General features: G+C 35.8%; 2 protein-coding genes across 5 annotated transcripts; both read left to right on the top strand.

The window, feature by feature from the left end:
• The first annotated feature begins 1,836 nt into the window (after nt 1-1,836).
• On the top strand, nt 1,837-6,142 carry LOC147282752 (FAD-dependent oxidoreductase family protein). The gene is made up of 5 exons (XM_086248644.1): nt 1,837-2,276; nt 2,472-2,753; nt 2,894-3,330; nt 3,778-3,937; nt 5,823-6,142. Exons 1-5 carry the CDS (start codon nt 1,965-1,967, stop codon nt 5,937-5,939), a joined length of 1,308 nt encoding a protein of 435 aa, XP_086104770.1. The 5' UTR covers nt 1,837-1,964; the 3' UTR covers nt 5,940-6,142.
• A 2,244-nt stretch (nt 6,143-8,386) lies between these two features.
• LOC147282751 (protein PHOSPHATE STARVATION RESPONSE 2-like) lies at nt 8,387-15,507 on the top strand. Of its 4 annotated transcripts, none has more exons than XM_086247289.1 (7): nt 8,387-8,610; nt 8,720-8,941; nt 12,890-12,966; nt 13,078-13,126; nt 13,222-13,279; nt 13,452-13,521; nt 14,796-15,507. In XM_086247289.1, the coding sequence occupies exons 2-7, from the start codon at nt 8,731-8,733 to the stop codon at nt 15,207-15,209; spliced, it is 879 nt and encodes a 292-aa protein (XP_086103415.1). In that variant the 5' UTR covers nt 8,387-8,610; nt 8,720-8,730; the 3' UTR covers nt 15,210-15,507. The 4 variants fall into 4 exon arrangements, with proteins under 4 accessions (XP_086103415.1, XP_086103416.1, XP_086103419.1 ...); XM_086247290.1 differs by having other exon boundaries at nt 8,388-8,610; nt 13,078-13,120; XM_086247293.1 differs by lacking the exon at nt 8,387-8,610 and having other exon boundaries at nt 8,727-8,945; nt 13,078-13,120.
• Nucleotides 15,508-18,094: the final 2,587 nt, after the last annotated feature.

Raw genomic sequence — 18,094 nt, 5'->3', positions numbered from 1 at the left:
TTGTAAGATTCTTCCTCTAGAATACAAAGCCTTCGATTCAAGAATCCTCTTAGTGGAGGATTGAAAATTCAGCCTTTCTGTCCCTTCACCATTTTTCAAAACCCTTTTGACTTTTTTTTTGTTTGTTTTGATTTTTTTTTCATTTTTAGGTTTTGATTTCTTTCTCACTTTTGGGTTTTGATTTCTTTTTATTTAAGTTTCTTTAATTAAACCCTCCACAAACTGTAAATACACATGTGTCATGCCACATGTACTACGTACCCAGTGTGCCATGTGGAAGAGAAGTGATCTATAATGGCATTAGGTGTGAAAAATCCAAATTGCCTCTGCCACGTCAGCATTTTTGACGGACTTATTGATAGAAGTGACAGAACAAGGTAATGGGACACATGTGTAAGTTACAGGTGGTAAAGTGGGACAAAAATACTTTCAAGTGGTAATATGAGAATGTAATACAGTTTCGAATGACAAATCGATAAATAAGCCAATAAAAAAAATGCAAGCGCTTCTCATTATAAAGTGGATCATTTTTCATTAGTAATCTCCACGGGGCCATTTTAAACTTTTATTTAAAAAGTGTTTTAGCCTTTAGTTAGCCATTTAACCTTTAAAAACAAAAAAACAAAAAACAAATTCTTTTTCCATCCTATAATTAAGGAGTAAAATTTTGTTTTTTAGGGGTATGAAAATTTTAACACATATTCATCAACTTTTCGTCAATATTTTGCCGAAATTATCAAAGTTTCACCAAAATTATTGAAAACTATCGAAATTCAATGAAATTTCGCTCACTTGCACTACAAACCCGCAGCGTGCCACGGCTAGAAAACCCACCACACATATGACGGCGCAGAGCAACGCTACGAGTATGACGACGAAGTCCGACTCCAAAGTGACTGACTTAGGAGGCGGTGTTGCCGCTGGTACTGGTGCTAAGAAATCTTTGAGAGCGAGTCATGACTCATACAGCGCCGTTTAATGTCTCTGTGTTTTGTTTTGTCCATACGTTTTTGGGAGAGTTAGAGAAGGAAAGAAAGAAACGGGTTTGGAGAGTTCAAGTGGGTTTTTGAATTTGGGGGTTTGAGAATTTTTAGCTTATGGGGAGGTTTCTATACAAATAGTTTGCGAGAGAGATAGGAGCAGAGCTGGGTTGGGTGGGTCTGAAAGAGAAATGAAAATGTATGTTTGGAGGAAATAGGGTAAGAGAGGTAGGTGGGTCGGCCTAGGTTGGTCCAGGTGGCAGTGGCTTTGGACTATTTTTCAAATTTAGTTATTCTTATGTTTTTCATTTATTTTTTTCATGTACACATTAGTACATTACCAAAAGACGATCAATGTTTTTTATTGTTTTAATTACACAATTTAATCACTCTTTTAATTGCAATTATTAAGCTCCTTCAATTAATTAATCAATATGTTTATCTTATATCATTTTTTTAACTAAGTTAATCAATATGTTTAATCACTCTTTTAATTACAATTATTAAGCTCCCTCAATTAATTAATCAATATATTTATCTTTTAACTGCAATATTATAGTATAAATAAAATTGAAGTGTTATTTATGTAATTATTAATTAGTAAACTATTTTTTTAACAGTATTTACCTCTAATGTGTATTATCATATGAAATTTACCATATTATTTAGTCTCTTCAATATTTTTTATAAATATAAGAAAGTTCAAAATTTTTGCATTTTAATTTTAATTTTTATTTAATTTTTATCAAAATTTAAAATTTTTCAAATTGTTAAAAAAAATTAATGAGATTTAAATCTATTTAAAATTACAATTGCAGAATCCTAAAATAGCTCTAAAAAGCGATCTTCTCTTCATATTTCTGGAGTTTCGACTTTCAAGTTTGCTAGCGAAGCTCATGGTGTTGTAGAGTGTTTGTGTTGTACTTTTATCTCCTAAAAAACACAGGGGTGAGTGAGCCAAGAGAGAAAGGTAAAACCCCAAACATGCTGAGAAGCACGTTTCAGAGGCTGGAGAGAATTCTGTTATCACCATCATCATCATCATCATCATCATCGGTTTTGAAGAGTTTGACGACTCGTAATACTAGCAGCAGCAGCAGAAGGGTTCCGAAAGAGAGGGTAGATTGCGTGGTGATAGGGGCAGGTGTGGTGGGATTAGCAGTTGCCAGAGAGCTCGCTTTAAGGGGCAGAGAGGTGTTGGTCTTAGAATCAGCTCCCACCTTCGGCACTGGCACCAGTTCTCGCAACAGCGAGGTCATCCATGCCGGCATTTACTACCCTCCCAATTCACTCAAGGTCTCTCTCTCCTTTCACTTTCTTTTTCTGATTGTTTTTATCATTTTTACCAAGACTGACAGACTGTACTACCCAAACAAAACCAAAGAAATGAAAAAGTGAAAAGCTTCATTTAAAAAATACTCAATACATAATTACCCATTTCCCAATTCTCCTCATATGAGTTTAATAATCTAATTGCAACCCATTTTGCAGGCAATCTTGTGTGTAAGAGGAAGAGAATTGCTGTACAAATATTGCTTGGAACACAATATTCCTCATAAAAAAATTGGTAAACTCATAGTTGCAACTGGGTCTGCAGAGGTTCAAAAGTTGAATACTCTAATGAATTGTGGGATTAAAAATGGGGTTGATGGTTTGGTAATGATGGAGGGTTCAGAAGCCATGAGATTGGAGCCTGAATTGCAATGCTTGAAAGCCTTGCTATCACCAGTTTCTGGGATTGTAGATACACATTCGCTGATGCTGTCTTTGGTGGTATGAATTTTAATCTTTCTAGCTTTCTAATTTATTAAGTTAGGATAAACTACATGCTCAAATAGAGTAGAGTTTCAGTATCTTATTATGGAGAGCTAAAACTGGTTATTGAAAGAAATATCACCCCCATGTGGGTTCAGGGTGAAGCTGAAAATCACGGCACAACCTTCTCCTATAATACTACTGTTATTGGTGGCCATATTGAAGAAAATCACCTGTGCCTTCATATTTCCAAAACCAAACAACTTGAAAACTGGAATGGAAAGTTTCCTCTGCAACCAGAGATGGTACTCATTCCTAAGCTTGTAGTGAACTCGACAGGTTTGAGTGCCCCTGCCCTTGCAAAGCGATTTGATGGCCTCCATAGTGCAGTTATTCCTCCTTCACATTTCGCTCGTGGGTGCTACTTCACACTATCTAATACTAGAATCTGCCCCTTCAAACATTTAGTATATCCTATACCAGAGGATGGTGGCCTTGGAGTTCATGTTACTCTGGATTTGAACGGTCAGGTCAAGTTTGGTCCCGATGTTGAATGGATTGATAGTGTTGATGATGTTTCAAGCTTCCTAAATAAGTATTGTTTCTTGACCTCTGTTCCATTCTATACTATGTTGTATTTTGTGCATTGTCAATAAGTCTGTTGGGTTAAGTGGTTGCAAACACATTGCAGAAGTTCCTATGCATGCAATTTGTTTTTCATTGCATTTGAGGGAAATTTCTCTTAAAATTACATACTATACATGATGCAAAAGTTTGAAGTCATAAAAAATTAATGATAAAAAGTTTTAAAATGATGTTGTGGGTGGTATTGTAATGCTATAATTGAAAGATATATTTTAGATGCTATTATATACACAAAGATGAGGTGTTGTTTTTATTGCATGTCCAATGAGCGCATTGTGCTGTCTACTGGATAAGAAAAAGTTTCAGCCATTTTCGTCATTTATTTAACCTTGGTGTGTACCTGTATAAGTGTGATGTTGGACACTTTCTTATAAACATGACAAGCCCTTGGTCCCAGGTTTGACTATTCTGTCTGTACGAACCGCATGAAGCTATTTTACCCAGAGATAAGGAAGTACTACCCCAATCTAAAGGATGGGTCTCTCGAGCCAGGTTATGCAGGGATTCGACCGAAGCTTTCAGGTCCTCGACAGTCTCCTGTTGATTTTGTCGTACAGGTTAGTTCTTGCGTACTGCAACCTAAAATATTAGGTCACAATTTAATTGTTGACACATCCATGATCCATCATGAGACTTATGATGGCTAGATTACATGAGCATCTAAGTAATAGCATCTACTGCATTCTTTGCATACTTTACATACTTTACATACTTTACATACTTTACATCTTAATCTTATTAACCATCATAAATACCTCTACTGATTAGTCCATTGAGATTGTGTCACGGTTTGGTCTCGTTTTTGACTGAAAATTGTTCAGTTAATTATCACTTGGCGTGAGGTAAGGTGCATTAAACCGTACAAATTTGTCTTTAATTTATCTTTTGCCACCCCCGTCTCCCAAAAAAAGGAGAATCCCAAAAAAGAAAAATGACCACACTCACCGAGTTGCACGAAATCATACCATACCATTGTTTCTTGATTCTTATTTGGGAGCAACAAGGCAATCAATGATTGCTGTCTTCAATGCAATTTTACTTCGGTTCACAATGTCCCTTTATTTTACCCTGCATTTTCATTTCCCCTTACTGTTGTTTTTGTTTCTAATGTTATTTATTTGTTTCAATTTCCTTGCACCACCATGATCCTCTGGATGTTGGAATGGTCTCACAATAACCTCTAGACATGACACTTTTATCTTGGACTGTGATTGGTCCTTTTACACTTTTATCAAGTGTATGGACAAAGCATGTAAACTTGTGATTACTGAAGGCAGTCCTAGATATATAGTATCTGAGTCGTCTGTAACTACAATGAAACTTGTAACAGAAGCAAAGCCTAATCCTTATTGGGTTACGGAGGAAGGCAAAACTTCCGAGTTAGCCGTAGACAGGTGTGTCATCCCTTTACAATTAGGCTCTTAAACTCCATCAGTTACTGTGGTGTCTTACCCACAAATTTCACCCAAATCCTTCTAGGTCAACCTTTGGTTTATCATGTGGGTGCAAGGTACTTTAATGAAACTAGTATCCATGAATTCCTGTATTGAGGGATCCAAATCCACTTGAATCTAGTGAAACATAGAGGCAAGGTTGATGAGCGTGTTGGAAAGTATTGACTAATTCAGTTTAATTTGGTTAGGGTTTTAACATGATTTGACTTTATCTTATTTCTAATAGTGGAATAACAAAGTCAGGTTTGTTAGTTCAATATTAACTTGCATCAAGGATTTTTCTCAATTCTCTGACAGTTGATTTCTGACATTTGATTGAAAATATTGCTTTGGTTATCGGGTAAAAATTGTTGGGCACACTATCTTCTCTCTTTTGTCCGATGTCCTGCCCAAGCAAAGTTGTAGTAACCTCTTTTTGAAAAAATAAAATAATAAATACTTAAGATCCAATTCCTAATCTTAAAGCATGACAGAACCTTTTTGTAAAACTAAATTTTGAAAAAAAAATTAGGTTCCCGTAGTCATTTTCTTTTTAAGTCAGACAAGATCAATTAAACTCCGACGTATCATACAAAGTTTTTACTATTTATATTCTTGATATATTTTCGTACTATATTTTCTTCATTTCTAGACCTATATATGCTTTTTAAAATGTCAGATGACATTAAAGTTTACCCAACATGTATACACTGTTTTGTGTTTTCTTTTTGTTCTATCCTATTTCAATAGAGTTTAAATTTGGTATTTTTGAAAAAAAAAAAAAAAGAGTTTAAATATGATAGACATGCATGACGAGCTGTATTTTTGTAATTAAAGTGGTAATTGAAACTCTCTACTATAACTATTATCTCATATATATATGGTTGATATGGTTTTATTGATATACTTTTTACTGCTATGGGCTGTGGTGGAGGGTGGATTTTGTTTGGTGAGTTCATGAACTATTAGTATCGAAAAATGTGGACTAATTATGTATTCATACATGCAGGGGGAGGACATTCATGGGATAACTGGTCTTGTTAACCTCTTTGGAATTGAGTCACCCGGTCTAACATCAAGCTTGGGAATTGCAGAACACATAGCAACCAGATTCTTCAAATGTTAAGGACCCTCTTCATTCTACTTATTTTAATTTGAAAATTGCTGATGACTGTAAGAGAACAGATTTATCTGTTACAACGTGTTCACCTCTAAGGTGATGATATATTTGCTTCAAATGAACTGATTCTTATAAAGAAAATGAAGTTCTGGTAACGAAGAGGCAAAAAACTTTGAAGTGACACTATTTTACTAAATTGTTGAAGAAAGAGTGAGACGAGATTCATTTTGTTTCCACAATGTGCTGCTCTCCTAGATGCCTCGCTGTTTTTGTTTCTGACTTACAGCAAATGGGTATGTTTGATTCTTCTTGCTCATTAAGTAATTTCCACTATTCTGAAGTGGCTGCAAACCAATTTAGTTTAATAATTCCTTATTTTTGCCTTTTAACTTATTTACTTAGTTAAATTGTGGTACAATGAAGAAGTTTGTTTGGTTAAATTAACTTGCTTTGTTGCAGTTTCATAATAAGGGCTGTTTATGATGTTATGGAAATTAATTGTTCTGAAATGGATATGCTTAACTCTATCTTGCTAGTCATACGCACAAGATTAGCCTGAAATGCTTTTTGGCGATTTGCATGGGGCTGTCGCTATGTGCAAGTTTTGGTAAAGGTCATCAAACTTAGTTAACTCCAGTAGCCTCATGAAATTATAACTTTTGCATATTATCTTATTGGATATTCTTAAGTTGTATTTGCTATTGCATTTGCTTCTTTGTGATGTGGTAAATCATATGTCCATCACATGACCACTTAGTGAGAAGCAATTGGGTCTTCAGGTTAAAACACTGATCCTGTCCCATTTCAATGATGGTAATAAATCAAGGGAAATGAGCTTGTGCAGCGGTACATGCCTAAATATGGATGCTCTCAAATAGAGACCAATCAACCATGAAATTGATATAGGAACAGAAGGAGAATTAAAGATTTGAGAAACCAAACCTTGAGAAGTAATAATAATAAATTTAAAATAAAAAAAAGATGAGTGTTATTTCTTAACCTTGAGTGACAAAATTTTATGGGTTTTGTTATAAATTATGTAAATTATGTGGCTTCCCACAAAGATGTATTTGGGTTTACTTTGTAATTTCTATTTATTATACTAACGTGTAAAGGTATTATTTGATAATATATTTATATTATTATGATATAGTATTATTAATATCTACTCATGTTATAACATGTTGAATTGATTACATTACGTGACAGTGTATCGATTACATAAAATAATTTCTCGTAAAATAGGAATACTTGAGAGTAATCCCCAAGTATTATGCTTTAAGCCTATAAATAGGCAGTCTAATAAGACGAAAGATACAATCAATTCTCACAATTCTCTCTTCTCTTCTCTTCTATTATGTCTCTCTCAATTTATAATATGTTATTAGCACAATAGTCTTCCCTTTTAGATCTAAGAGTCAATTTGGTGTAACCCAATTGCTTTTGATTAGTACTGAACACGATATTAGTTTTTGGTATGAGTCAACCAGATGATGAAAACTATTTTGGTAGACGGCTACCGAATGGACTTCATATTTTCGGTAGACTGCTACCAAATGGAAGTTATGTTCGGTTACCTCCCAACGAATGATGCAAACAATGCCGGGGGATTTTCAAATCGAAGTAGCTAATTTGGTGTTTGACCATTGAATACTATCATGGTATTCGGTGGACCAATGCTGAATGGCCCCTCAACATAAACAATCCCTAGGTCCCATGAATTGGCAAAAAGCACCATTTTTATGTCAAAATTCATATAAAACATCAAAATTTACAACAAAAAAAAAAATAATAAATAACAACAAACAATTACTAAAACATATGAATTGTAGCATTCAATGCTTGGTTTTATAGTGGGTGGGTGTGGTCCATTCAATGCTAATTGTAGCAAAACCCAATCTTACAAAAGAAAATTGGTAATTTTAGCAAACACCAACCCGTACAAAACTCCTAGTAGAAAGAGAAAGAGAGAGAGAGAGAGAGAGGGAGAAATCGAGATTGAGAAGTGGCAGAAGGGAGAGGGTTGCTGGCGTTGGGGAGGAGTTGAGTCATCAGCGCAGGGGGAGGGGGGTAATAGTCGGCTGGTCAGCTGAAGAGGGGAAGAGAGCTGGGTGTCCCGTGTCCCCTTTTTTTTTTTTTTTTTTTTTTTTAAAAAAAAAAAACTTTTTTTATAATTTTTCAAGGCTAATAGACTCTTTTGTTTTCAAAAAAATTGATGGAACACCATTAATTGAGTCATTGATTAATTATAATTCTTAATTGAAACAAAATAAAATTGGAATTCTCAAATATGGAACAGTTGAATTCCTTTTACTAAAATTTTCCTTAAATAGAATTTCCCATAACTAATTTGTGCGCTGGGCAGAAGGTGCGTTTGGCTCTCACAATAAAATAGCGGGTCCCAGTCAGTCCCCAGTGGGTGGCATGACTGGCATCGCAGGCAAGAATTACCACAACATTTTGTGAAGTTGAATTGTGTGACTTGCGTGGCCCTTTGACCCCGTTTTCTCTACATGTCCAAACGCGCCGTTTACCATTTTTTGCAGGCCTCCATTCCAATTCTCCAATCAAACTCCATTGACAACCATTCCTATTCCTCAAAAGAATCTCCTATGACTCGTCTCATCCATTGAATTGTGCCCTGGAGGAGCTGTTTCTAGCTCAGTTGTTTTCGCAGGTACATCCCTCTCTCTCTATTTTGATCGAAAGTGGAATTGAATTACTTAATTTGAATTATTATTTTGATTCATTGATAATCATTCACTGTATTTATCGTACATATTCAGTGTTTTTCACCATGTATCATGCGAAGAAGTTTTCAACTGCGAGCTTAGTCCCGCATAAGCCCCAGAGTGGTGAGCAGCTTGCAAGCGTTGGTGGGGCTGTCACTGGTTCTGCAGTGAAAAGCCCAACGCCTTCTGGGGGAAATGGGAAGCAACGACTGCGCTGGACTTCGGATCTTCACGACCGCTTCGTCGACGCCATTACTCAACTTGGTGGACCAGATAGTGGGTATTTTCTATTGAGTAGTACAATTCTGTTTGTTACTTGTTTTCAATTTTTTTTTCTTGTAATCAGGCCATCTCTGTTGTATGTTTGATTTATGAGCAAACAGTTTTCACACGTTACAAACAAGTTAGGTGTTGGCCCTGTAGAAAGAGATTAGAAGAGTGTTTAAATAGTTGAATTTTTTCCTATATTCTTTATTTTTGGTCTCTTTCCTAGTTTATATATGATTGTTTAGATATAAATACCTTCTAAAGGGAGAAGAAAATTAGATCAGAAATTTACCCAATACCTGATTCTTGCACTATATTAGAGCCTAGTAAAAAACTTAGAGTTTAAAGAGCATAATTTGGGAGATCCACTCATTCTATGAGAAGATTTGGGTATAAAGAGAGCAATTCCGATCATACACTACCTCTGAAGCATGAGAAAGGTTAAGTGACTGCTTTAGTTTTTTATATGGATGATATGGTAGTTACATGGAATGATGAAGAAGAGATGAAAGAACTTTAAGGTTACTTGACCAGTTTCGAATAATATTTACTTCATTAATTGTGCTTTTTGGTGACCCTTTTAATTCTGCACCAAATGGATTTTTTCTTGTATTTTACTTGATTAATGGCTACATCTAGGGAAGCTTCTTTAGTTTTATTGAATATTCTTTCTTCCCAAATCTTTTTTGTTTTGTTTACAGATGATTTTTCTTCTGTAAGGAGAATAGTCTTTCTAACTTAATTTGAGAATTTCTCTTCTTTCCCTTGCTTAGTAATGAATTCTCTGATGTTTATCAATGGATCTATGTAGTTGTGATGGCTGTGGTTAGTTGTCCGGCAGAGGTTTTGTTTTATATTTGTTTTTTTCCCTTTCCTAACTTCTTCGTAGGTGATTTCTGAAGAAATAAGATAGGATACAAACTGGTTTGTGGAATATAACCCTGAAAAGTAGCATTAAATCTTTACATTTGGCTATCAGCCTATCATACATTCACACATAGATCTCATACTCAGTCACTTATGTTATTATAATTATGTTTACTGAAATAGGAAGCACCATTGTTACATTTGTGGATCAGAAATCACATTGGTTTTGGATTTAAAGAAAAAACCGTCCTTTGAGGTATTAGTGCTGATTTAATTAGTGGGAGTCTAGTGCCAAAATCCTAGAGAAACTGATGAGGGATTTCTTTTGAAAAGGGAGTAGTGAAGGGGGAAGAGATTATTTAATCAGTTGGAGTCTAGTGCAAAATCTTAAAGAAAATGGTTGGTTAGTGATTGAAAACTTAATGCTTACGAACATGGCTATCTTAGGTAAATGGTTGTGGAGATTTTCTTGTGAGCAGTTTACTTTGTCATGTTTTGCTATCCAAAGTAAGTTTGGAGTGCCGTTTAGTGGTTTGGACTCTAAAATTGTGGAATGTGGTTCATTTCATTGTCCTTGGAAATTTAACTCTCATAGTTATTCTTCTTTCTTCTAGAGGTCTAAGTTTGTGGTGGGGAATGGTTATAAAATTAGGGTAATCCTCCTTTGAGTCTTTAGTCCATCATTTTTATCGAGTTTCCAGAAACCACAAATATCTCTTCTGTTGCTTCCTCTCTTTCTTCTACACCGCCCTTTTGGAATTTGACTTTTACCCACATCACTAATGTTGCATTGCACCCAAATAGACCTGACAAATGAGATTGGAGTTCCTCTGCTTTGGAGATTTTTTCTTATAAATGTTTTTTTTTTTCCTGTGCTTGTTAGACAACCCTGGTCTTCCGTCATTTGAACCTTTTAGGATGATTTGGGAGTCTGGTATCCCTAGTTCTGCTCTCCTACCAGATCGAGCGGAAATTTGTTTATGTGATTTACGATTGGAACCGTCCAAGTTCATCATGTGGTTAGAGAAATTACATACAAGTCACTAACCAAATGCCAACACATGTCCAGATTTTCCAAAAAGCAAGTAAATTCTTCCCATTCCCACCCTATCTTTCATTCCTGGAACCCAAAAGTCAGAACGCCCACTATCTCTATTATTTCTCTCTCTAACACTAAAAGTTCACTTCTTCTTCCTCTTCTCCCCTGCAAAACCCCATGACTACAAATGCTTAAACTCTCCATTAAAACCTCCTGAAGAAAACCCAAATCTCAAAGGAACATCATCAAAGCTGAACTTAGCGCACATCATTGGGCCTTGCAACTCCAATAACATAATCGAAAAAGCATTGCAGACATTCACAGGAGGATCTTCAAACAGACAACTTCCAAGTCAAAATTGAAACTGTACTTTGGCAAGTTGATCTCCGGTAGACTTTCTTTCACAATGGACATGCTTGATACTGCAGCACCGACCTTGATTAAATTTTTATTCATGTTTCATGTTCCTTTTAGTTTGCTGAATTTTTTTCTTAAAAAAAAAGAAAGAAGAAAATTGAAGGACATGGAGCATTGTCTGGAGAAGAGGATGCTTCGGCACTGCTGCAAAAGCTTACATAGCTCTGTGCTTTGATTAAAAAAAGAAGTGGTTGTTATCATGAAGATGAAAAGCTATCAAATATAAACATAGCAAATAATTTGCAATATTATTGGTGGGTTGCATTGAGGAAAAAAAAAGGTGTAACTTTTAGGGAGAAAAAAGTGGCAGTGCTCTGAACTTTCCATACCGCCCATACTCTTAACTCCTAAGAAGTCATAAGTAATGCAAAGAAAGAGATTCCAATCTTGTGTGTGATTTTCTTTTTCCTTATTTTTCTTTGAGATTTGGGTTTTCTTCAGGAAGTTTTAATAATGAGTTTGAGAATTTTCAGCCATGGGGTTTCACAAGGGGGAAGAAAAGAGAGACAACAGTGGACTTTAAAGAAGAGAGAGAGACAGAGTGGGTTTTGTGACCTTTGGGATTCCAGGAATGAGAGAGAGGGTGGGTAAGACGAAGAATTAATTGTTTTTGGAAGATTTGGACATGTGTTGGCATTTGGTTAGTGAGTTGTATGCAATTTTTCTAACCACACAATTAACTTGGATGGATGCGATTAAATTTCACGCAAACAAATGTCTGCTCCATCTAGCAGGAGAGCAGAATGCTGGTATCCCTACCAAGGTTCAGGTTTTAGCTTGGAAGGTGGCTCATGGAAAAATTAGAACTTTTGATCTTCAAAAACAAAGACCAAATACCTGCAATCTTCAAAGATGACCAAATACCTGCTTATGGCCTCTTACATGATTATTGATCATATCCTTATGCATTTCCTTTTTACCTCTTACATTTGGGGAAGATTGATTCATGTGTTCAGTATTCTGAGTTTGTTGCCTAGTGATTGTTATTCTTTTTGGGGGGATGATTTTGCGGTGGATAAGTAAGAATAAGAAGAAGAGCGCTTGTGGTTCTGCACTGCAGTGTACTTTTGGTCTGTTTGGGTTGATGAAACAAAGGATTTTTGAAGCCAAGGGTGGACATGGACTCTTTGTGGGGGAGGAGTAGATTTTTGGTATGCTTGTGACCTTCTTCGACAAAACATTTAAGAGATATTTCTTTTAGTTTGATCTTTCTTGATTGGGGAGGACGTGTTCTATTGATTGTTGAATTTCTTTAGTCTTTTGGCTGCCCTTATTTTTTATTTTTTCTAAGATTGGCATATTGTATGTCTTTCCTTGTACCTTTATCTTTTCTTAATAAAGTTTTGCTTCTTATTGTGGAGATACAAATATGAATAAGGAAACCCTGAAATAAATCCCTAAAAAAATCCCAATGTGGAAAGCCTAATAGTAATAAGCAAATAAATCCTCAAATCCTATGTAATATAAAGATCCCATTTTTAAAAGAAAAATTCAAATCCCAAATTGGCAAAGATAATCTGTAATAAAATGTCTTCTTAGAATCAGCTTCTGTAGTGCTCTGTTCATTCTTTCCAATTTGCTTATCGATAATGTCCACAACTAAATTGATGTTCATTCTTTCTAATTTGCTTTAGGGGCAACACCTAAAGGTGTTCTGAGAGTGATGGGTGTTCCTGGACTAACTATTTATCATGTGAAAAGCCATTTACAGGTGCGATCATTGTGCTACATTATATTACGTACACGTGAACATTAATTTTGACATTTATATGTTTTTATTTTGAAAAATAATGTAATTAGTCTTCATTATTCTTTTGTATAGAAGTATCGCCTTGCAAAGTACCTGCCAGAGTCTCCAGCTGATGGTAAAGGTGGCCTCCCTCCATCTATATATGTTAGTGATAGCAATTTGTTTTTACCTTATGAAATATGAATTTAAATTTGGATAAGTGTTTTTGACTTCTAGGTTCCAAAGACGAGAAGAAAGGTTCTGGAGACAGCCTCTCTTGTTCAGATTCTTCTCCGTGGGTACCTTTTTCCTCACCTAATATGATTATACCTCTGTACATGCACAAGTTTTGTTTCTTCTCAAGCTTTCATGACCAATATCAATATATCTCCTTACATGCATAATCCTCTGTCTCATACATATTAATGACTGCATCTAACATTCTACAAAAACATTATATTTTTCAGTGGAGTGCAAATTAATGAGGCATTGAGGATGCAGATGGAGGTTCAGAAGCGTCTTCATGAACAGCTTGAGGTAAGGTCTCTTGCTCTCAATTGGCCTTAAATTACTGAAAGAAGGATGTAGTCTGGCCTCTGCAAATATATTGTAAGGAAAGCACACAGAAAATTTAGAGCGTGAAAAGGAGAATTATGCAGAAAATATTGTGCAATAATTGGAAAAGTTTAGATGAACATCTGATGCTAATACATTTGTATATTTCGTTTCCTGCAAAAGCCATCTGGAGGTCGATTAGCAACCCATGGTTGTCTGGTGAGGGAGGGAATAGGAGACAGAGAGAAAAAGAAAGAGAGGGAAAGTGAAGAGATGTAGGGGGAGAGAGAGAGAGAGAGAGAGAGAGAGAGATTGTTATCTTATTTTGGTTTGTGGCTATATACGCTTGTTTTGTTCTTTTTTCTTTTGGTCTGTTGCTGTACACTTGTGTCGACTTGTTTGCTAAAAAAGCTCACGGCCTAGGGGGTTATGGCCGACGATCAAGGCAAAACTTTTTGTCCTTGAAAATGCGTGGGCGTGCCACTACTCGGCATGAGATGATAGGAAATAAAGGTACCTAATGATTGTGCGACTAGGAGCACCCATTTGGCTGGATTCTACTATGCCTTAACAACTAAAGGACTTTAACCAACCAAAAACCAAAGAGCGAGGGTGCAGAAAAAGTAAATAAGACTTAAATTGTAAAACATCAAACATAATCAAATTGCATAAAATTTAAAACTTGGGGAGGTAGGGTCTGGCAATGATGTTAAACTTAAATCTAGAATGAAAATGTTAGCAGCTAATTAAAGATTGATGGAAGAGGATGGACGAAGAAATTGTAAGGAATTGCAGAACTCTGAACTAAAGAAGCTGAGAGACTTGAAACTAAGAAAGTTTCAAGAAAATAGAGACATTGTCTGGGTATTGTTTGTGGAGCCTTGGTTTTCTATCTTCACTGAGTGATGCCTCCTATTTATAGTGCTTTTTTGCTTAGGCCATAAGTAGCTCAATATCATCATGATTTGATTTGATTTGATCTTCTTGAGTTGATTTGATCCTTACTTTCTAGTCTTTGGGATCTGATTAAATCTTCAAGATTATCTCTTTTTCTTCATCCTCATTTGATCTTCCAAGAATTAAATCGTATCTTTGAGATAATTATCCTGAACCCGACTTGATTTTTATCTTCCATTACTTGGAGTTTGTGATCCATCCAACGGCCTGAAATCAGATAGATCGACCGGTGGAGGAAAAATCTGGCTCAAACATGGCTCAACGAGAAACTTTACTAATAAGTTTGAATACACATTCAGGTTCAAAGACAGTTACAAATGAGAATCGAAGCTCAAGGTAAATACTTGCAGAAGATCATTGAGGAGCAGCAGAAACTTGGTGGTGTACTTAAAGCATCAGAGATGTCACCATCAGCCGAGGACAAGCAGAAGCCATCTCAGTTGCAGACACCTAGTGATCCATCTACCAGGCCCTCATCTCCCCGAAAGAAACAAAGGGTGAATGATGAGTTGCCCAATGGTTGCACCACATCTCATTTGCCTCCAAAAGATGACCAGAAGAACGAACTTGTTGGTCAGTGGGATCGGGACTTGTATGGAAGTGATGGAGGATTTGGATTTGACCTGCAAACAGAGTTTAAAGAGAGAGAAGATGATGGTGCTGCACAGAAAGCGCCTTTGGAGCAAGGTCCTTTGTGTGGTTCAGAACAATAGGAATCGCTGTTGTTTGTTGTCTATCATGAAGCTTGTGCAATGCTTTACAAACCATGCTATGTATATTACGTAAATATACATGCAGTCCATTTGTAATTATACAATGTATGTAGTTTTGTCTCCCTCTTTAGTGCAAGAAGGATGTAGTCTCCAACTCCCCTTAAAAGCTATGAGATGGATTCTCCATGCACTTCTTACATCTAAAATCTATTTATTTTTCTTGTTAGTTTATGTTGTATACAATTCTCAAATAATTAATAATTGATCATCTCCGTGCAGGCCTACTTCATCAACACTATTCGAACTATGTTGTTTTTGCGTCTGAAGTGAAATCGATTCCTTTACATGATCTTTAGTATATGGTCAATTGTTCATGAAGGAACTGTTGCATTTTAGGTTTTACAATTTACTAATTTAGGGTGCATTTTATGGATTCTTATGTAAATTTTTGGTACGTACAACAGCTGCTTAATTATCATAAACACAAGGTTACAAGCAACAAAAACAAAAAACATAAAATACAACCCATGCATATATTATATAATACAAATAACCCAATCACAAGATTATGAACAGCAAAAAAGCAGAATAAGACGAGAGGTGAGATGGTGGCATGGGTTTAGAGGGCTCAATGGCAGCTTATAGTTACTGGGTAAGGGTGGCCTACTTCCCACATGCTCCTGCGACAGTTTTGGTACAACAACATTGATTGTGTAATTTGTGTACCCGTAGTAGTACTAGTGGAGAAGGTTTCGATCTCGAACAAGTCCGAGCTTGCATCGCTTGCCACGTCATTCTCAATGTTATTCTTATTTTTTGTAATTATTGGTAGGGATGGTTTGGGACTTGCAGGGAATGTGAAACCTGTAGTGAAGTGATCAGCAGGCTTCTCGAAATTGTACTTGATTGTTCATCGGACATTACAAAGGGTCGACCAAAAACTTCCGAAGAGTGCCGAGGTGAATTAATGACCAACATTTAATAGCTGGATCATGCAACTTGGTTGTTGCAGACGATGTCGTTGTTGAAGTTAATGTCTAAACTGATATTAACACAAAGGCAAAAGTTCTGAAAAAAGTGGCTCAAGCCAACTTCTCCAGAAAACTGGAAGTTAGGAGGACAATCAATCGTCAAGATACTGACAATCGATCGTCAAGCCAACTTTGATAAAAAATATTTTTTACTGTTTTGCTTTTTGGTTTGACTTATTTGTTAAATGATTTGACACTCGAGCTCACAATTGATGGTTGAGATCATTACCATTAGATATTTTGTATTAAATCTAAGTAGGAAGGTTTGATACTCAAGCTCATGTAATTGGCTGAGATAAACCTCAAGATATTTATGTTATCAAGTGTTTTATGCAACTTGATATAAATATCACTTAGATGATATTGTATAGATGGACGTAGAGACACACTATGAGCTGTAAATGAAATTGGATCCTCATATCCATAAGTTGTAGATGACAATGAATTATCACCTCCATGAGTTATAGATGACAATGGATCATCACACTATAAGTTGAGATCTTTATGTTGTAGACTTAGGGACTTGTCCTAAGCTTCACATAACAATCGATAATCATAATCGATGATATATGAAAAATGAATTCTCCATGAGCTGTAGGTGACAATGGATCATCACACCATGAATTGAGATCTTTTATGCAAATTCTTTTCTTTCATAAACTAGTGATTAGATACTTAATTGCAGGTCATAAATTTCAACTTGGTATCAAAGCAATTCCAACTTGGTATCAGGTCTTCAAAATTCCAATATGGTATCAGAGCTTTGTTGATCAAAAGATCAACAAGGTATCTGATCAAAATTCCAACAGTCGTTGTGCACCCATTTAGGTTCAATATGGGAAAGCTAAACCCAGCACTACTTTGGGAATAAACCAAACCATCTCCTCCGAATTTTGATCTTCTTCTGATCACCATGATTATGGTGGTGGTGGTGGCGATCTACTCAAGTCTCCTGCCGCTGTCCACCACCAATCACCTCTAACCCACCTCCGGCCAGTCGTTGCCAGCGACATCTACACATCCACCTCAAACCCCCTTCGGCCACCCATACCTAGTAATCAACACTCAAAAAACATGTATAGAACAGTTGACTATTAATTAGGAGATTTGGATAAGAGATAACCACGAACTAGTCTTTTCTTGCTTTAATAAATCACGACTAGTCTACAACTCTTTATTTACAAATGCATTTTCAATTATCTTATAGTTCTAACATCTATCTTCACAAACACTCTTCTATTTGGTTTGCCTTTTCTTTTCATTTTTTTTAGAAACTTTTTGTTTTACTTTTTTTAGTTTTTTTTTTTTTTTTGTTTGCAGTGGATTATTTGATTGAGTTGCGTTAGTTAGAGTAGAGTTTAGTATATTTGAGTTGTTTGTTACATTGTCACATTGGAAGGGATAGAACCCTTAACCTATCATACTCCTAACTCATTTGTACGTCCACATTTCCTCACCATTTCGACTTGGTGACAATTTAGGATTTATTCTGAGTTTAAGGTTTATATATTGATGCAACTGTACTTAAGTTGCATTGATGACTATCACAAAAAAATAAAAAAATATGTGCTTATTAAGCCCAAGTGTGCTTTTGGGACTATAGGATCAGTAGAGGATCCAAATCCAATTAAAAATTATGGTTTATAAGGTAGGCATAGAAGAAAAAAAAAAAAAAAAGCAAACTCAAAATTAACGTACCTGCTGCACTCGTACGGTCGTACCCAAATTAATTTATATATATACTTTCAAATCAACCAACTTATTCTCTACCACGGAGTGTAGGTGTTTTGCACTGCTCAGGTGGAAGACATAGTTATCGCTTTAATTTCCTTTCATGGGCTGCCCTGGCATTTA

Source organism: Dryas octopetala, chromosome 6 (assembly GCF_963921425.1).
Source record: "Dryas octopetala chromosome 6, drDryOcto1.1, whole genome shotgun sequence".
NCBI lineage: Eukaryota > Viridiplantae > Streptophyta > Magnoliopsida > Rosales > Rosaceae > Dryas > Dryas octopetala.
This window is presented reverse-complemented; position numbering and strand designations above follow the sequence as displayed.